This window comes from Ochotona curzoniae, unplaced genomic scaffold (genome assembly GCF_017591425.1).
Source record: "Ochotona curzoniae isolate NIBS_2020 unplaced genomic scaffold, NIBS_Ocur_1.0 scaffold_4953, whole genome shotgun sequence".
NCBI classification, from domain to species: domain Eukaryota; kingdom Metazoa; phylum Chordata; class Mammalia; order Lagomorpha; family Ochotonidae; genus Ochotona; species Ochotona curzoniae.
The window spans coordinates 4,418,642-4,439,737 of record NW_024467127.1 but is presented as its reverse complement, the minus strand read 5'-3'; the positions used below and the strand labels follow the sequence as shown (position 1 = coordinate 4,439,737).

Genomic DNA, 21,096 nt, shown 5'->3' with positions numbered 1-21,096 from the left:
GTCTGAATCTTGCAGTGGCTGATTCCTCACGTCTTCTCTGTCTTCCGGAACATGTCTCTGATAAACGCTATTCCATTTCTGTACTCTCTGTGACTTGTCTAAGTGAGCTACATTCTATCTAATGTCCTTTGGAAATTCATTTCAGGTTTTGCAAGATTTGCTATCTCTACTTTAAATTCTTTGTCCGAAATATTTTAATATTTGAAAAATTTAAATAAAACCTCAAAGGGGTTCTAATTGTTTAAATGAATGAAGAAAAATAGAAAGGATATAATTCCAGTGTATTAAAATTGATAATATACTAGATAGGATTTTGTTATTGCTAAAGAATGTTGTTAAATTAGCGATGGAATTTCCAGATTATGTTCCATTAGTTTATTGGTATACAGTTGTTACTTGTCACTGACAATATGATGTTGTAGTCAAACTCTTGGTTTAAGGAAATGAGTATCGTGTTTATTGTTTTTAAGGAGGGCTTGTTAATGAGGCTTGGTCTAGGCAGAGGCTCTCTAACAGTTTGCTGCTCCTCCCTCCGTTCTGTGCAGCTTCATCAATTAGTGTAAAACATTGATAATGCACATCTTATATGGTAACATTACTTCATTGGTCAAAAATAGATATATAATTTTTTTTAAAAGTATTTATTTTGAATTGAAATTTTACCAAATACCTTAATCTCAAGCTGTTGATAAATGTTCTTGTTATTTGACTTGAGTGCCAGAGTAGAAAGAAATTTGAAATTGTAAGGACATAGAATTAATAGTTTGGGGTTTTTGTATGTTTCTGGGGAGAAGCGGGGCAAGCCATTCCTCTATACTTGGAATGAAGTTGACACATAACATATGAGCGTTTCTCTTTTCCTTAATTGTTGATATTTACTCCCTTTAGTTAGTTCTTTTCATAAAAGCTAGCACGAGGAAAGCTTCTTTGGGGTGAAGGTGTATGCTGGTGTGCAGATCTCAACTGACTTACAGTTGTCATCCTAGTTATTAACAAAAGCGAGCAAAAATGGGCTGTCAAGTGAAGAGATAAAGAGGTTTTCATCACCTTATTTCTTCACTATCTCCTTTTGATAATTAAGTATATTGACGTCTTATAAATAAGGGCATCTGGAGGAATAGAAGCATTAGAGACCAATATGATCATTGTGGCTAGTTATTTACAGAACCCAAATCTATGCTGACTCAAAGTTGAGCCTCTAATCATTTGATAGAGAAGTGTAGGTGATTTCTTTTATGCACCTCTCTTGGTAATTACCATGCCATCTCTTTGCCTGTCTCACTAATAAATACTAGCATTTTTTAAAAATTTATTTTTATTGGAAAGTCAGATATAGAGAGGAGAGACAGAGGAAGATCGTTTGCCCGCTGATTCTCTCCCCAAGGAGCTGAACCAATCCAGTGCCAGGAGTCAGGAGCTTCTTTAGGGTTTCCCATATGGGTTCAGGGCCCCAAGGCTTTGGGCCACCCTCCACTGCTTTCCCAGGCCAGAAGTAGGGAGCTGGATGGGAAATGAGTCTGCTGGGATACAAACCAGCCCATACAAGCTGAGGACATTAGCCACTAGGCTTCTACGCCAGGCGCCACTAGCACTTATTTTAAATGACCCTTTTATGTAAAGCTAAAGCCTTTTAGCCTTAAATTTGTCTTGCAGTGGCATTTAGCCTATGGGTTAAAGCAGCAGTTAGTACATAGTTCAGTCTGTGTTGGAGGGCCTGGGTTTGATGCCCAATTTCAGCTTGTGATTCCTGCTCCTCATCAGTGCAGATCCTAGGAGCTGGTGGTAATAACTAAGTAGTTGGATTCCTGCCACCTACGTGGGAGACCTGGGTTGAGTTCTTGGCTTCAGCCCTGACCTCGCCTCGGCTGTTGCAGAGGGTGAATGATTAGATGGAAGCTGTCTGCTTGCTTTTAGAACAGATGTTTTGGACTTATTTATTTATTTGAAAAAGCAGCGTTAGAAAGTAGCAGAGATGGACAGAAATCTTCCGTCCGCTGGTTAACTCCCCCAATGGCTGCAGCGACCAGAGCAGGGTCTGATCAAAGCCAGGAGGCAGCAACTCCATATAGGTCTCCCATATGTGTGACAGAGCTGCGAGTACTTGGGCTGTCTTCCGCTTCCACAGGGCAGGTTGGATTGGCAATGGAGCAGCTGGGAAAAACTAGCATTCTTATGGGATATTGGCGTTACAAGCCTTAGTACAACTCTTACCTTCCATTTTTCTAAACTACTAAGAAATTTGGAATCCAGGAGTAATGTTTGCCATGGGAAAAGCCTAATTTGAAGTAACTCAAAATAAAATTAAAAATTAAAAGTTACAAATACTCTGATATGTGGTAAAATGGCTGAGAAGTAGCTTCACTTCAAATTTCTGAAGATTAAAAGTTTGAATGGAAAAAAAATACATAGCTAAATAAACATGGTGTGTGTTCAGTACGAGTGATTGTGCCGTCATGACACATGCTTGGAAGGGAGTTAGTTTTCATTTTTGGAGATGAGAAAGTGGCTAATGAAGATTGGTAATTTTCTAGTTTTACAAACATGAATGTTCTGTAAATTTTATCAGATAGTGTTTTGTTTGCTAAAATTAATGCAGTTCAGAAATATAGCCTACTCAGTTAAAAATTTATTTATAAGAGTCCACATAATTTTTTTTTCTTTGAGGTTCCACTAGTAGAGACAGAAGTTCCCCTCCCCCAGGATACATTCCAGATGAATTACACCAGGTTGCCCGGAACGGGTCATTCACCAGCATCAACAGTGAAGGCGAGTTCATTCCAGAGAGCATGGACCAAGTAAGTGGAAGCTTGATGTTCTTGTCCATCTTATTTAGGTAGGATTACTGTCAGGCACAGGGTGGCTTTTCAGATTTGTGTGAGAGAGGGGGAGAAAGAAAGATTCTTCTCCAGGCCTGTTTCTTCCTTCTTAAAGGAAGATGCCTCCTCATGTGTGCCCTGTATCAATTGATACCAAAAGAAAACTGAAATAGGACTGATTTTCTTATATTGCTCATTCACAAATGCATTATTTATAAAAGTGTTTGTTTGGGAATCCTAGGGTTAGCATTCAAGTTTTTTCTATGTTTGAAAGAGTAAAACTGCAACTTTTATGAAGTGAGAGTGTCATTTTAAAATACTTGCTTTGTTGTACTGAGCTGTCTCTATAGTTACTGTGGCTTCCTTAATTTTGTGCTGGATTCTCCAGGGCTGCAGGAGCTTCACCTGACATTTTGTAGTGCTGAGGCAATCTCCGTTATCTCCTTATTATCAGTTTTTATTTCAGTGAGCTGTGTTCAATATCAAGTGAGCAAAATTATGTGACATATTTTAATTATTTAGCTAACCGTCTCTAGAGAAAGTATGTTTTCTCTTACAAAGTTCTGAAGTCGTGGTTTACCTGGCTTTGGGGGATAGGCTTTCTTTCAGAGATAGTCAAAATGTTCCAGAACTGGTAAGGGTGGCACACTGTAAGTGTACTGGAAGCCCTTGAATTGTATACTTCAAATGGATGAGTTTTACATTACATCAATATAGTTTACAATAAAGCAGTTTGAAAAAGCCATCTTTTGGCTGTGTCAGATCAAATCATGATAATTTTTTTTTTCCCCCAGATGCTGGATCCCTTATCCTTAAGCAGCCCTGAAAATTCCGGCTCAGGGAGTTGTCCGTCACTTGATAGTCCTTTGGATGGGTAATTGATAATAGTTTTGTTTTTTTAACATATGTGAATAAATGTGCACGCATATAGTATACTGTCAGTAACTTCTGTGCTATTTCTGGGTGAATAATTAACAGCTACTTGTCTACAGGTACCTCATCTTGATAAATTTGCAAAGTTTAAAGGACTCCGTATCTTCAGTATTCTTTCTTGCCAAAAATTGCCAAGATTGTGTGATTGTTAAAGGCAAATATGCATTAAAATCTATGTGTGTTTACTATTATTATTTGAGATTTTTTGAAGGTTTATTTATTTGAAAAGTAGAGTGACAGAGGGAGAGACAGAGAAGTCTTCCTTCCACTATCTATTCCCCAAATGTCTGAAGTGGCCATGGCTGGGACAGGCTGAAGCCAGGAATCTGGTACACTATTCCGGTCTCGCACTGGACCGTGTTCTGCTGCTTTCTCTGTCACGTTGGCAAGGAGCTGGATCTGAACTGGAGTAGTTAGGCATACACCATCACCCTAGTATGGAATGCCAGTGTCATAGTGCCACAATGTCCCCCTACATTTACTTTTGGAAAGTCAGATATATAGAGAGGAGGAGAGACAGAGAGGAAGATCTGTCCGATGATTCACTCCCCAAGTTAGCGCAATGGCTGGTGCTATGCTGATCCAAAGCCAGGAGCCAGGAACTTCTTCCGAGTATCCCACACGGGTGCAGGGTCCCAAGACCTTAGGCCATCCTCGACTGCTGCTTTCCCAGGCCACAAGCAGGGAGCTGGATGGGAAGTGGAGCTGCTGGGATTAGAACCGGTGCCCATATGGGATCCCGGAGCATTCAAGGCGAGGATCTTAGCTGCTAGACCACACCGCTGGGCCCTACATTTACTTTTAAAACATGTTTGTGAAACTACTGCCAAATATTTCGTTAAATGTTTGAATTTGGAGGGTTTCTGAGTTACTGCACTTATTCAGAATTATGCTGTTTCTGATACCAGGCTCAAATAACTTAGATTCTTGATCACTGTGGCCCAGTGTGTTGCTTATCATTTCAAATATGTAAGCTTTTTGTGAGGTAGCTGTGGAAGAAAATAGGCAGCTGTGAGCTGCTTATTCAAGGTACTTCTTCTCCTGGTGTGACAAGGGTGATGTTGATTGGGGTTGCCTTGTAGCACCGCTCTGTACTAGAATCTGTGTGAAAGCAAATTCTGGAAGAGGACTAACACTCTTGATAATGTCCACTGAGCTTTTTCTTATCCGTATATATGAAGCTTCTGTGTCAAATTCCTCAAGGCATTTGACATTTGCGAAGCTCAGAGTGAAGGAGTGCCCCCCTCCATATCCTTCCCTGCAAGCACAATAGGAAAAAATAAAAGCTGAAGCCTGTATTGCACACACTTTCTTCTACACTTGACCCTTTCAGAAGCCCGCATGGGCGTGCATCCCTCTCAAGTATGTAGAAAATATTAAAAAGAATATAAACATTTTTTTTAAAGAACCTCAAACTGATGATACTACAGTTACGTGTTGAGTGCTTAATGTTTGCAAGACACTGTCCTGCACCTCTCATTGTTTACACTTGATGATGTGGACATTATGTTTTATAAGAAGCAATCTCAGGATTGCCAAGTTTACACAGTTAAGTGGCAGAGCTTGGATTGAAACACCGGTTTTTAAATGCTAGTGAATAAAAAAAAAATTCATCATTCTTACCATCCTATTCTACAAATTAATGTTTAAAGTAGCTATTTGCCTACATGGACTATGTGTTTAATGAGTTTCTCTTTAATTATGTTACCATTTCTGAGTGAGGTCTTTCTTAAACACATATCTGAGGATATAAAATAAAAGAAACCCAGCTTCATTTTCTCCTAATACACTGTCCTGACACAGAAAGTGTCTGGTGAAATGTATGGGAGTTTTTTTCTTCACAAACCAAACAAGCAGTGAGTTATAGTGGTCACCAGTTAGTAGGCTCTGATTCAGCTTTTCCCACAGTGTACCTGGAGGCTGTCAGATCCTGCAGGCTGCGGGCTGAGGTCCCAGGTTCCAAGACTGCCACTCCCACCAGGCCAGTGTAAGCCCCATCTGACAGATGAGGATTTCAGGTTCCTATGGCTCCTGTTCAGGTTCCATTAATTTGCTACATACAGCAGCTCAAAGAACTTGAGGGAAACACGTTTACAGGTGAAGAGATATGTGGGGCCAGCTATTAGGGAAGGAGGGGGAACCTCCAGGCCTTCTCAGAACACAGCAGTCTCTAGGATACTTTGTGTGTTCCCATACAGGATGCTCTCCAAACTCTGTTTCTTTTGGGTGTTTATAGAAGCTACATTTCTTGGGTAAGACTGAGTATCTAACAGACCACTGGTGGTTAATAATTTTTTTTAAGAAGGCAGGGTTACTACTATTTATTTCAGTCTGCTTGAAAGAATGACAAAGAGAAAGAGATGCCATTCTTTGGTTCATCCACAGTAACCAGGAGTGGCAGAAGCCAGGCACCTAGACCGCTCCATATTCCATCACCTGCCACTCTGCAGGGTGCGTTACAAGAAGCTGGATCAGAAGTAGAATAGCTGGGAGTCAGACTGGCACTCTGATACAGGGTGCCAAGCCAAGGGATGGCTTAACCTGCTACTCCAGGGTTCCTACCATCATTCATGTTTGTACTTCAACCCTTTTCATGGAGGTATTTGATGGGACTTACAGATCCCAAAGATTTTAGGTACTGCATTTCTGAAAATAAAGACCTAATGGAGGTATTATTTAAAGGCATTTAAAAATTATTGTATTTATGTACTTTACCCTAATGTAACATTTTTTATTTTTAGAGAGAGCTATCCAAAATCCCGAATGCCTAGGGCACAGAGCTACCCAGATAATCATCAGGAATTTTCAGGTTTGACTATTGAAAATCTATTGTTTGTACCATTGAATTATGTTTGGTTGGGAGGAAAAGGGTAGCTGTTTGAAAAAATCAAGTTTTTTTTTTTTTTTACAAACATAATTTTATTCATTAGAAACTTTTTTTTACTTGAAAATCAAAGAAATAGATAGATCTTTCTTCTGTTAGTTCATTCCTCAGAATCCCAAAACAGCTAGCAGGATGCAGTGAGGAGCCAGAAACTAGATGTGATGTTGCTAGCAAGGATCCAGCTCCTTAAGCCGTCACCTGCTGCCTCCCACGGTGTATGTTAGCAGGAAGCTGGGATAGAAATCTAGTCGTTCTGATATACATTGCAGAGGTCCCAAGCCACAATCTAACCACTGTACCAAGTGCCTGTCTCCCAAATAAAATGCAGGGTTTTTTACAGCCTTGGAAAATTGTTTTTCAAGGATAAAGTTACTTCCTTTCCTGATTTTTTTTTAAATAAGATAATGAATTTTATTTATTTGAAAATCTGAGTGACACAGAGAGATGGCCACAGTGGCTAAAGCCAGGAGCCAGTAAGCTGCATCAGAGTCTCCAACATATGTGGCAAGGGCCATCGTCTGCTGCCTTCAGGCACAGGAGCAGGGAGCCAGATTGGAAGTAGAACAACTGTGGTGCCAACTGGTGCTGTTGTATGGGATCGGCACCATAGAGCACAGCTGAACCTATTGCTCCACAACACTGACCCTGCACACACATTTTTAAAGAAAGATTCATCCATTTTTATTGGAAAGGCTAATTTACAGAGACAAAGAGACAAAGATCTCCCATCCACTGGTTCACTTCCAAGTGGCTGGAGCTGATCTGATCTGATCTGAAGCCAGAAGCAAGAAGCTTCTTCCAGGTCTCCCACATGAGTGCAGGGTCCCAAGGCTTTGGGCCATCCTCTGCTGCTTTCCCAGCCCATAAGTAGGGAGCTAGATGGGAAGTGGAGCAGCCAGGACTACAACTGGCACCCATATGAGATACCAACGCTTGCAGGTAGAAGGTTAACTAGTTGAGCCAATGTACTAGTCCCTAAAAAACTTTAAAATATGATTTTCATCACTAAAATATGTAACTTTTTGACAGCGTATAACTTTCTTATGTTTTATAACAGATTATGATAACCCCATCTTTGAGAAATTTGGAAAAGGAGGAACATATCCAAGAAGGTATCATATTTCATATCACCACCAAGAGTATAATGATGGTAAGAATATTTGCTGAAAATATCAAACTTTTAAAAATTTTTGTCCATGCCTACAATGTCAGAATACACTTAAACAGCAGAATGACAGACTTAAGATTGATTGTGAAGGACATGGGGAAAGTTTGTGGGAGGAGGGCAGGAAAATTTCGGAGACTATGGAACTGTATTATGGAATAATAAAATACATTTTTAAAAATTTTCAAAAATAGTGAAATAAATGCAAAAATTTTATCTTGTATTTGTGTGATACTGTTAGAAATAAATTTGTTACAGGGTAACTTTTTTGTTTAAAAGACATTTTTTAGAGGAAATGATAAAGCCATCATTGTAGCTTCATGTCAGCTTAACCAAAAATACTTGTCTTTCCCTTGGAAGTAAAGGAAACATTTAAAATGATTTTTTAAAAAATCATTATTGGAAATGAAAATAAATATTTTTCTCCTTTCTGTCTAAAGACATTAATGTTCTGTTTTAGTATTCTCATGTGTATACATCTTACTCTAAGTGATTGTTTGAATTTGAATAAATTCCTGTTAATACCCCACCAAACACACATCCTTGCCTTCTTCAAGCTGCTATTTTATTTTCATAGCCTAATAGAACAAATATATTTGCTATGTTATAAATTTAAACATTTAAAAAATATAGTGTATTGATGAAAGGCATATTATAATTTTTCTTCTACATTTTGTAGGCCGTAAAACTTTCCCCAGAGCCAGAAGGACCCAGGGGACCAGCTTCCGCTCTCCTGTGAGCTTCAGTCCTACCGACCACTCCCTAAGTACCAGCAGCGGAAGCAGTGTTTTCACTCCGGAGTATGACGACAGCCGAGTGAGAAGAAGGGGAAGTGACATAGAGAATCCTACTCTGACTGTGATGGACATCAGCCCCCCTAGCCGTTGTAAGTATAGCGGAGTCCTTACTCAATTGTGGCGGTAAGAGGAATGCATACCAAGCAAGTCCAGGTGAGACCAAAGTATCAAAAGGAGGTAACAGTGTTTGTAAAGGTCGTTGGAAAGTGAGCTCTAAGCATAGTCTTGCTGCTTTTATTAGGACGTTTGTTGCCAATGTGGCATTTTCTTTTTTTTTTTTTTTTTAATTAGGCATTTTCTTTTTCATCCACTCATTCTGTGTGTCTTTGTTGAGTGTCTAGTACTGAAATTTCAAACGTGACCTCATAAGACACAGTATAATGGGGAGAATGATAAGTGGAGAAATAATTATAGCCTAGCAACTTAACTAAATCCTCAAAGTGGGTAGAAATTCACCAGTTCAGGAGGTGAGGAGTGTGAGAAACTATTCCATAGTCTAAAAATGGGGAGCAGCTCATTAATAGGGACATGAATGGGAGAAATCTTGCTTGAAATTCTGGGAATGGAATTATAATGGTACCTAAGGCAGTTGCAAGAGTACTTCAAAAAGTTCATGGAAAGGTGTAATTAGAAGTTAAGATTTATTTTGGTGCAGAAAATTCTGAGATCCTTACATAATTTCCTATGATACACATTTTCCATTTTTTTCAAGCTATCATATATAAGCAGTATGTAAGCAGTGCATGTTAAAACAGAACCCGGAAACCCCTGGCCCACAGGCCTTAAGGCCCAGGAGATCATTTGGTCTGCCCTGCCAAGGCAACCTCAGGTGGGGCTTGAAATTCAATAAATCTGTAGCAAATTCATTTTTAGGTTGGAAATTTTACATGGCCCATAAGTTATAAATACCCAAATGGCCCTTGGCAGAAGAAAGATTGCCCACGCCTGAAGATCCATGCTCAGAAGTATTTACTATAGCAGCATTTGCATTTTCTGTCTTCCTTCCTTTTGTGCTAGTATTGTCATACTTTACTTTTACATCCATGACTTGATGCTGCCTTCCTATGACTTTTGCTTTAAAGTGATGAGAAAGGGCCCATCGCAGCAGACTAGAGGCTAAAGTCCTTGCCTTACATGCGCCCGGATCCCATATAGGTGCACTGGTTTTAATCCTGGCAGTCTCGCTTCCCATCCAGCTCCCTGCTTGTGGCCTGGGAAAGCAGTCAAAGATGGCCCAAAGCCTTGGGACCCTGCACCCGTGTGGGAGACTGGAAGAGGCTCCTGGCTTCTGACTTCAGATTGGCTCAGCTCCAGCTGTTGCGCTCACTTGAGGAGAGAACCAGCAGATGGAAGATCTTCCTCTCTCTCTCCTCCTCTCTATATATCTCACTTTCCAATAAAAATAAATAAATATTTAAAATAAAAAATTTAAAAAACAGAATGATGAAAAAAGTAGCAGGGTTCTATCTTTGTGTTTGTTTTATGTAAGCCTTCAGTCGATCCTTCTGTAGATCTGTGTAATGTTGGTGCAGGAGATCATCAGGTATCAAATTCTTTCTGCTTGAAAATTGCATTTAATCTTAGAAAGACTGCATCTTAAATTAGTGGCATGTTAGATTGAGTGAAAGATGCTTTTGCATTTTATAAAAAAAAATAACTAGGACATGTATGAGTCCTTGGGATATTGATACTTATTTCAGTTTAGAATCCTCAGAAAATTGAAGAGAAATTTGGGTAGTCATTATTTTTCCTTATGTCCAAATACATTTAATGAAGACCATCACTGATGCATAGTGTCATTTAATTCCTGTTCATGTGCCAACTGATTATCCCATTTTAAGAAAGTGTTGTTTTTTTCAGCACCTCGAGCTCCAACCAACTGGAGATTGGGCAAACTGCTGGGCCAAGGAGCCTTTGGCAGGGTCTACCTCTGTTACGATGTCGACACCGGAAGAGAATTGGCTGTTAAGCAAGTTCAGTTTGACCCTGAGAGCCCTGAGACCAGCAAGGTAATAACCGCTGCACAGGCTGCGAATGAACATGACAAGAAGCTGTTGTACTGAGAGAAAGCGCATACTGCAGAGTGGGACTTCAGCATTTGCTTTAGTGCACACTGTTTGCAAGCCAGCTGATTGGATGTTTTGTCATCTTTGTACTATGGATTTGTCTTTACGCTTTAGTCCTATTCCTTTTCTAACTTAACATTGTTTCCTTGTGTCTTAAAGGACTGTTGAAAAGGTTTTTGGTTTGAGATTTTAAAATACTTGTTTTGCTTCATGAAATTGGGGGGAGGGAGGGGCGGGCGGCGCTTTTTAAAATGATATAAAGGCAATGAGTTCTGTTTTGTTTTGCTTTTTTTTAAGGAAGTAAATGCACTTGAATGTGAAATTCAGCTGCTGAAGAACTTGCTGCATGAGCGAATTGTTCAATATTATGGCTGTTTGAGGGACCCCCAGGAAAAAACACTTTCCATATTTATGGAATATATGCCAGGGGTAAGTTGGTGTGTATTTTTGAAAATTTGTTTCAAGTATCATTAAGCAAAGAAATTTAAAAACTTTGATTGTCAAATGTTAATTCCAGTTAAAGACATTTTGAAAGTTTTAAATTAGACTTGGATAATATTTTCTTTTTTGTTCATGTTTTTCTCAGTTTTAACTCGCTAATGCTGAATTACTCTAAACTAGGTACAGATATTATGATAGTCTGTCCTCATTGCTCCTAATTGCCCTAATTATGGGCATTGGAGCTGACTTAACACTAACCAGACTCCACAAGCACTTATTATATTTCTTATATTCTCCAATTCTCTTTTTATTATGATGATACAGATTTAACCAAGAAATGGAGATAATGTTTCTGTTAACAGCCCCATCTCAAGGCTTTCCTAATTATATCTTCATGTGCTTTGTTCAGTTTAATCCTTCATCCCTGTATTTTCCCTAAACTCAGTTAAAGTCTAAATTAGATCCAACTTAAGCATTTTTTAATTGCTGCATGATATCCGAATCTGTATGCCTCAAGTTATATCCCATCTGAGAGACTTCCAGATATGCAACTGCAGTTATGCCATCATTTCCTGCTAAATTAGGGTGATTGGCATTCTAATTCCTATACTGTGGTTTTTTTTCTGCAGTCCAGAAAATAATGTGAGCTGTAGCAATGGCATATGTGAACATGGAGTTCCTGTTCAACCTAAGGCTGTTCAGCCTAATGTTTTGACACTGATTCAGTCATTTCATTAGGAGTTGCAAGTTGTGACCTATGATGTATCATTCCCTTTATGTTTTTCCAATCTGTAGAGTGCATTCTAATACCGATAACTAGATGGTGGCTAGTACATGAATTCCCATAATTAAATAAGTAGCATATATAAGGAAAAGAAGTTTGAGGAGAAGGTGTTTGGTACATTGGTTAGGTTGCCACTTGGGGTGTCTGCATCCTGTATTGGGGTGCCTGGTTTAAGTTCTGGCTACTCCACCCTTAATTAAGCTCTGCTACTGTTCACCTCTGAAGGCGGCAGGTGCTGTCTCACCTGCTTCCTTTCTCTTTCTGTGTCCTTCCATTTGTCTTTGCCCATCCCCTTCTGTCTGTTTCTCTCTGCCTTGGCCTTCCATATGAATAAAGTAAGTAAACAAAAAAGAAATTCAAAATAGATATTTAGTATTGCTTTTCATTTCAAGCTGTAGTGTAGTTTTTGTTGTTACTTTTTTCTCCTAGGGTTCAATTAAGGACCAATTGAAAGCGTATGGAGCTCTCACTGAGAATGTGACAAGGAAATACACCCGCCAAATTTTAGAGGGCGTCCATTATTTGCACAGCAATATGATTGTCCATAGAGATATCAAAGGTAAATTGTCGGGTATTTTTTTAAATTTGAATACATGATTCTTTGTGAATGTGAATAAAATGGGTGATATGGTTAAGACATTTAACGTTTAAATTAATCCACCTGTGTCTGCAATGCCATAGGAAAACAGTTCTGCTTTTTCATGGCCTCTCTCCCCTCCCTCAGTCCAGTGCTGGTGGCTTAGGCTCCAGATGGGTGACATTGAAAAAACCGATCAAGTGAGACTATATTTTGATTATACTGCATAAGCCTTGCAGTGGAGTAGTTAGCATAGTGGCTCTACCACCCTACTGCCTGATTCTAAGTCACTAATTGTGTGGCTTAATCTCTGTGTGTCTCAATTCTTTATTCTTATATGACAGAAATGGCAGTTTCCATCTCAGCATTCTTGTAAGGGTTAAATGAGTTAATGCTTGGAATATTCTTAGCACAGTGCCTGATACTTAGGAAATACCCAGAAGTTGGCTATGATGGTAATATACCTTGTGTTGAGATATTAGGATCGTATTTAAAGTCATGGGAATGGATGTCCTTACCTAGGGAAAGAATAAAGAGGAAGAAAGAAAAGAGCCCAAGACTGAGCTTTGGTGAGCTCCAACTTTATTAAACTTACTTTTTAAAACCTAAAAGTAGCTATTTTCAGGGATCAGGTAAATAAGTGAATGCATAAATGATGCAAGAGTGATCTGTTGGGATGTGGAAAACTTGCAAGTGCTTCAAATTCTACTGCAAACTGTATCTGCAGATTCGATTCTGAAACCTCAATTGTGACCCAGAATTTAGGAATCCTATTAGTCAATAAAAACAAAAAGGAAGAGAACCTGTGCGTGTATGTGTACACAGGAGAGAACTCCAGGAAAGTTCAGGGAAAGTGGAATTAAAAAACAAGTCTATTTTGGTGCAAAGATTTTAAGATCCATGTGCAGTTCTTTCTGAAATGTTTTTCACCAAGTTTTTGAATATTTCTTGTATCCCTGAAGCATGTATGTTGTCCTTTGATATTGCTGGGGACTCTTAGGGACTCCCAGGCTTTTACTGTCTCCTCATGGAATGACACATCCTGACTGTGGCCATGTTCAGGCCTGCCAGAACGTGCCCAGCCAGTCTCCAGTGCGACAGTGTGCAGCATGCCTGAGCCCGGCTCGCGGGTCTGAGGGGGGGTTTATCAGTGAGTGTGAAAGCATCTCCATGCTCTCCCCATCTCGGGCCGACCTCATCTGTTAGACACAAAGCCTGCTAGTGTGCAGAACCTTATCAAGAGAGTGTTTGATTAGGAATAATCTCTTTTCAAGTCAGTTTCTTTCTTTTTTTTTTTTTTTTTTTCATGGTTTCACATATATTTGGAAAAAAGAGCAACCAAATTAACACAAACAATAAAAATTGTAGCTACAGAGGCTGGGGATTGAGTGGGAAAATTATGCTCAAAGAGTACAAAATCTCAAATGGAAGAAGTAAGGGGTTTTTTGTTTGTTTTTTTAAGGCCTAGTGTGCAGCATGGTGAATATAGTTAGCAATAGAACATTTAAAAGGGCTACAAAATAAATATCATTTAATTATTGCAAGTTATATTTATAGGGCCCAGCAGAATGGTTCAGTTTCTAAATCTTAGCCTTGTACCCACTGGGATCCCATTTGGGCGCCAGTTCGTTTCCCGACTGTTTCACTTCCCATCCGGCTCCCTGCTTGTGATGTGGGAAAGCAGCTGAGAATTGCCCAAAGCCTTGGGATTCTGTACCCACATCGGTGACCTGGAAGAAGCTCCTTCCTCCTGTCTTCAGATCGGATCAGGTCTGGCTGTTGTGGTCACTTGGGGAGTGAATCAGTGGATGAAAGATCTTGCTGTCTCTCTCTGTCTCTGTAAACCTGTCTTTCCAATAAAAATATAGACTAAATCTTTTAACAAAATTAAAGAGAAACAAACTATATTTATAAATCATAACATCACCTGAAACCCTATAAAAACATGTAAATATAATTTCAATTTAGGGCCCGGCCTGATGGTGCAGTGATTAAGGTCCTCGCCTTGCACACCCGGGATCCCATATGGGCGCCGGTTCTAATCCCGGCAGTCCCGCTTCCCTTCCAGCTCCCTGCCTGTGGCCCGGGAAAGCAGTCCAGGTCAGCCCAAGGCTTTGGGACCCTGCACCTGCGTGGGAGACCCAGAAGAGGCTCCTGGCTTCAGATCGGCATAGCATCGGCCGTTGCGCTCACTTGGGGAGTGAATCATTGGATGGAAGATCTTCCTCTCTGTCTTTCCTCTCTGTATATCCGCCTTTCCAATAAAAATAAAATAAATCTTTAAAAAAAATTTTGAATTTATACTAAAGTTTTAAATATAAAGATAGGATGGTTGTGGATGAGAAGAAAGGGGTGAACGTAATGAGTGTTGCCCTAGGTGTCCTCATGTGGTTAATCCAGATCCCTGTTCTAGCAGGTACAACACGCTTCAGCCTGGCCTCTCAATCATATTAGGTCAGTAAGTACAAGACCATAAGTGGTTTTTAGGTTACTGAAGTAAACGTCTGCAACTTGGTGATTTAAAACAATGGATTTTTATTTTCTGATACATCAGGAGGTTAAGATTTATTTTTATTATTTTTTTTATTGGAAAGGCGGATATACAGAGAGGAGAGACAGAGAGGAAGATCTTCCGTCCAATGATTCACTCCCCAAGTGAGCGCAACGGCCGATGCTATGCCGATCTGAAGCCAGGAGCCTCTTCCGGGTCTCCCACGCGGGTGCAGGGTCCCAAAGCCTTGGGCCGTCCTCGACTGCTTTCCCAGGCCACAGGCAGGGAGCTGGAACGGAAGCGGGGCTGCCAGGATTAGAACCGGCGCCCATATGGGATCCTGGGTGTGCTAGGCGAGGACTTTAACCACTTGCGCCACCGCGCCGGGCCCTCAAGCCAGTTTCTCATAGGCACTCCTACCAAGGCAAGGGAGAGGGACAGGGAGAGCTTTCCCCAAGTGGATCCTTTTCTGGCTGTACCAGAGGGATGAACTACTCTCATCAATGAGGATGGAAACAAGCTGGTTTTAAAGCACTGGCGGGTACATATACTGGTAATGTAAAAAGTAAGTTATAAACATGGATGTACAGTACAATTGGGATCTAGGAGAAAATTTTTCATTTGATTAATGCTGGCTCTGCTGAGTGGAAGATGAATGATATTTATTGTTTCAACATTTTTTACTTTTTCTGTATTTTCTACATTTTTATAAGTAACTTCTAAATGGAAAGAGCAAAGAAAAGATGGTTATTTGGTTTTTGTTTAAGCCCATAAGTGCTTTTGAAACTTAGGATGGGGCCTGGCGCCATGGCCTAGCAGCTGAAGTCCTCGCCTTGCACTCACCTGAATCCCACATGGGCACCAGTTCTAATCCAAGCAGCCCCGCTTCCCATCCTGCTCCCTGCTTGTGGCCTGGGAAAGCAGTCGAGGACAGCCCAAAGCCTTGGGACCTTGCACCTGTGTGGGAGACCCAGAAGAGGCTCCTGACTTCAGATTGGCTCAGCTCCAGCCGTTGTGGAGTGAATCATCGGACGAAAGACCTGCCACTCTGTCTTTTCTCCTCTGTATATATTCTGCCTTTCCAATAAAAATAAATAAATCTTTTTTTTTTTAAAAAAGGAAACTTAGGATAAAAATGGGTTGATCATTGTTGCTAGGCATTGGTTCATTATTTCAAAGAATTTCAAAACTCCTCTATTTTATGCATTTTTAAGCATACTGTACCACTGACAACCAAATAATGGATGAAAGGAGGCTTTTTTACAAAAGTATGTTGAGTAACAGTGGCAAAAGAAATGATTCTAAAAAGTAGCTTTTATAATCATAAGGATTATGTTGACATTCTGTGATGCTATTAGAGTAGTGTAGAAAACGTAATCTTATTCCTTGCTTCCAAAACAGAACCTGAATCTGATTCTCATTGAGTCTTGAAAACTAGCTGTGAAATTGTGTGTGTGTATGAGAGACAGAGAGAGAAAGAAATAGGATCTTCAAAAAGTCAATGGAGTGGGCCCAGCACAGTAGCCTAGTAGCTAAAGTCCTCACCTTGCATGCGCCAGGATTCCATGTGGGTGCTGGTTCGAATCCCTGCCACCCCACTTCCCATCTGGCTCCCTGCTTGTGGCCTGGCAAAGCAGTCAAGGACGGCGCAAGGCCTTGGGACCCGGCACTCGCTTGGGAGACCCGGAAGAGGCTCCTGGCTCCTGTCAAGAACTCAAGCCAAGAGATACGGATTAGCATCAGCAGAGGTTTGAGTGCTTGACAGGGTCTTCATTGTGAAGGCATGTTTGTCTGTCTCGGTCTCTGTTTCCCTGCCTGTCGGGTAGATGGAAACAATGGAATTAGCACGGGGATCGGAGGAGTACGGAGCTGTCTGGTGCAGCAGTCGAGTCTCTGTGTGGGATGCCCGGATCCCATTCCAGAGTGTCTGGGCTGAGATGTGGAATGCATATAACGGCCCATTATGGAGAAAAGCCTCAAGAGAGCAGGGAGAAAACAGTACTAGAAGTTTTTGACCAAGAAGGCCTGTTAGGGCAGGGGCCGCTCAGAAGACGAAAACCCTCATTTTGGAGACGGACTGAAGAGTTCAGGAACTGATGCTGCCATTCTTCTTTTGTACTGTGTTCTCCACCGCTGATAAAATTAATAAAATGAGGATGTTTTTATTTTCAGGTGCAAATATCCTGCGAGATTCAACGGGCAATGTCAAACTAGGAGATTTTGGGGCCAGCAAGCGGCTTCAGACCATCTGTCTGTCGGGGACAGGAATGAAGTCTGTCACGGGCACACCCTACTGGATGAGTCCAGAAGTTATCAGCGGGGAAGGCTACGGCAGGAAAGCAGACATCTGGTGGGTTTGGAGGATGACAATTGTCTGAAAAGTACTGAGTGTTCTAAGTATTTCCACTCAGGAATGAAACCATTGAGCCAGATTTAAATGGTATTTTTAAAAAATGGTTTATTTCTCTTTACTTGAAAGGCAGAGAGAGAAGGGAAGCAAGAGATCTTCCATTGTTGGTTTACTCTTCAGACGCCCCCAACAGCTGGGCCGCACCGAAGCCGGGATCCAGAAGTGCATCCTGGCCTCACGTGGCCGCCTGCCTCCCTCCCTCCCACACGGTAGCAGGGGGCTGCGCTGGAAGCACTGCAGGCACTCGGCACAGGATGTGGCTGTGTCGGGCGGCAGTTTAACCCACTGCGCCAGCACACCTGCTACAGAATTAGCTTTTGTGCTTCTGAAATAGCAGCAGCTACAAGGATCAGTAGTATTTTAATTATATTTCATTCAGGCTTATAGCTGATCATATATTTGGAGCTGTTGGACCTAGCTTTCAGTGTTTAGGAATGATTTTGTCTGAAGTGAATCTCAGCACTAGAAAGCCCTCTTGCTTTATTTCCCTTAATAAAGTAATTAATCTTTTTTATTGATGTCTTAGAATGACTCACTTAATCTTTAATAGCTTGATAATTTTGAAGTAGAACACAGAGTGGCTAGTTACATCTTCTTACTCAGCAAAGAATTAACTAGACATTGATTTTAGGTATCTGAAGGCAGGCATTTTCTAATGCTTCCTGAGGCAAAAACAGGTGGTTTTTTTTAGCCCCAGGTTAGAAAATTGTATAAAATAAAAATGAATAATATTCTCTTGCCACCATTTTGATTAACTTATAGTCATCAAGCTAGATTATTTTACAATGTTTTTGTTATTTCATGTCATTGTAACCTTTTCCAGTCTTGAAACATGAAATCAAGTCATACTTAAGTTGATGTGGGCTTTGGGCCCAGCACAGTAGCCTAGTGGCTAAATTCCTTGTCTTGCATATGCCTGGATCCCATATGGGTGCCGGTTCTAATCCCCGCAGCCCCGCTTCCAACCGTGCTTGTGGCCTGGGAAAGCAGCCGAGGCGGCCCAAAGCCCTGAGACCCTGCACCCACTTAGGAGACCGCGAGAGGGCTCATGGTTCCTGGCTTTGGATTGGCTCAGCTCCAGCCGTTGCGGCCACTTGGGGAGTGAATCGACAGATGGAAGATCTTCCAGTCTCTCTCCTCCCTTGTGTATATCTGACTTCCCAATACAAATAAATTTTTTTTTTAATTTTTAAAAAAGATTTATTTTTATTATTTTTTATTGGAAAGGCAGATATACAGAGAGGAGAGACAGAGAGGAAGATCTTCCGTCCGATGATTCACTCCCCAAGTGAGCGCAACGGCCGATGCTATGCCAATCCGAAGCCAGGAGCCTCTTCCGGGTCTCCCACGTGGGTGCAGGGTCCCAAAGCTTTGGGCCGTCCTCGACTGCTTTCCCAGGCCACAGGCAGGGAGCTGGATGGGAAGCGGGGCTGCTGGGATTAGAACCGGCGCCCATATGGGATCCCAGGCGTGCAAGGCGAGGACCTTAACCACTTGCGCCACCGCGCTGGGCCCTACAAATAAATTTTTTTTAAAAAAAAAAATTTCTATGGGCTTGTTTTTCGCATTTTCTAGCTGAGTAGGCTTCTTTCACGACGCCGTTGCTCCTGTGACCTTTCTTTGTTTTTGCTCTGCAGGAGTGTAGCATGTACTGTGGTAGAAATGCTAACTGAGAAGCCACCGTGGGCTGAATTTGAAGCAATGGCCGCCATCTTTAAAATTGCAACTCAGCCAACAAACCCAAAACTGCCACCTCACGTCTCAGACTACACTCGAGATTTCCTCAAACGGATTTTTGTAGAGGCCAAACTGAGACCTTCCGCAGACGAGCTCCTCAGGCACATGTTTGTGCATTATCACTAGCAGCCGGTAACCTTCCCTGTGCCTCTGCCCAGCTCCGCGTGTTCATGCACCTCTCTCTGACTGCACTTTGCTCTTGGATACTCAAGAGAGATGGGGAGAAAAAAGACAAGAGGGAAAGTATTTCTCTTGATTCTCGGTTAAATTTGTTTAATAATAATAATAATAATAGTAACCTAAATTTTTTATATTTAATCTTTTTTTTTTTTCCTTACAAGAACTTGAAATTTCCTTTTTTGTGTGTGTTTGGTTTTTAATTTTTATAATGTACTGATGTGGTTCCGAGAGATAAAGCACTTTAGTACATAGTCACTCTTTTTAGTGTCAACAGATCATTTGGAATACGTAAAGACTGTAGTCTCTCCCTGTGTCACGGACATCTTGGTGATGAAGAGACGTGGGAAATGAAGAGAAGAAAATAACGTGTAATGTGTAGTTTTTAGTCCTAGTATTTAAAATAGATCCTCATTTGTAGGGTTGGGCCCTAAAACTAGCCTTTAGGGAAGGTACTCAACTTCAAGAATATAGGTTTCTTCTTGTATCTGTATTCTTTAGATCCTAACCTCCGTCTACCAAGCTTTTTGCTCAGTAGGAACCTTGATAGGAGATAAGAATCTCTAAGAGGTATGTTTATTTGTTACTCTTAACCAGTATAATCAGCAAATATACTCTAGTAGATCCATGGTACTGGAATTTATAAACCTGGAGGGAAAGCTTTCTGCTTCAAAGGATATAATCTTGAAGAAATGTGGGAATTCAGCAAACAACAAATTCAAATAAATGACAGGTGGAGTGCGCGTGCGTTAAATGTGTAACCATCAGATGAGGTCATGTTTACCATTCAACAGAAATGATGAAGGGAAAAAGAAGTAAATGTGGTCGGTATATTTCATGTGGTCTTTACTTGAAGAGGAAAGTCCCGGAATTCAGGAAATGGAGAAATAACAACAGCCATGTATACGATCTTTGTATTTCTAGTCCCTGATTCCCCGTAGATAGCATTGTTTAGAGACAACAGAGCATACAGAGAAAGCTAGTGTGTCCTGAGCCGACATCTTTGTTCTTGGGATCGTAGAAGAGTTAAAGCCCCTCACGAAAAAGAAAGAGGAAACAGGATAGATGTCGCTGGAAACTGTGGTTGCTAATGGTGTAACGGGGATCATTCCATCTGGCATCTCGCAGTGCCTGGAGACATTTATGTTTGTCACTCTAAGAGGATTCTACTGGCATCTCGACGGTAGATGCCCGGGAAGCTACTTTATGTACATAAAAACAGTGGCCCTGAACCCCAAAGTGTTGTCCTGCCCTGAATCTCAAATGTGCCAAAGTTGGGGAACCCTGACGTGATGACCAGTCCCAGTTATAAACTGAAACAGCCATTTACAAAGCAGAAAATGCAAAGCAGCAGGTAGCATAATGTAAATTGAGGGTTTTCTGTGAACTGATGCTACTTACTTTTTGAATCAAGAATGAGTGAAACCAACAAAAAGCAAGTAGGAGTCACTTCCTTACCAGCTGCATATCACATGCAAATCAAATATTGGAGCACTAAGTCATTTGAACTCAGCCATTTGTGTGAATACTTTTTATTAATTGGAACAAATGTAACATATCAAAACGAATGTTAGCAATTAGGACGGCTTAAAACTTGGCAGATACCTCTGGTGTAGTGAATCCTCTAAGAGTAACAGCATCCAGTAGAATGAGACAGCTGGGGAAAGTCCCACTAGCTTAAATGGGTTTGTGCTACTGAAAAACATGACCAGTCATTTGGCTGTTTGCAGGTTTTTTTTTCCCCCAGCAAATTACAGCTAATTCTGTAATTATTTCTAGAGGTCTGGAAAATAATTGTCTTCCTGGGTGCCCTAAATA

The 21,096-nt window shown here is 40.9% G+C and overlaps 1 protein-coding gene across 3 annotated transcripts in view; it reads left to right on the top strand.

The window, feature by feature from the left end:
- The window catches only part of MAP3K2 (mitogen-activated protein kinase kinase kinase 2), a 55,046-nt gene extending 34,812 nt beyond the window's left edge, over nt 1-20,234 (top strand). For all 3 annotated transcript variants that reach the window (XM_040971204.1, XM_040971206.1, XM_040971205.1), the window contains exons 8-17: nt 2,665-2,795; nt 3,611-3,690; nt 6,491-6,558; nt 7,691-7,783; nt 8,478-8,684; nt 10,456-10,604; nt 10,959-11,090; nt 12,316-12,445; nt 17,127-17,304; nt 19,002-20,234. In XM_040971204.1, coding sequence (XP_040827138.1) covers nt 2,665-2,795; nt 3,611-3,690; nt 6,491-6,558; nt 7,691-7,783; nt 8,478-8,684; nt 10,456-10,604; nt 10,959-11,090; nt 12,316-12,445; nt 17,127-17,304; nt 19,002-19,227 — 1,394 coding nt within the window. In that variant the 3' untranslated portion in view covers nt 19,228-20,234. The remainder of the gene's footprint in view (nt 1-2,664; nt 2,796-3,610; nt 3,691-6,490; nt 6,559-7,690; nt 7,784-8,477; nt 8,685-10,455; nt 10,605-10,958; nt 11,091-12,315; nt 12,446-17,126; nt 17,305-19,001) is intronic.
- Nucleotides 20,235-21,096: the final 862 nt, after the last annotated feature.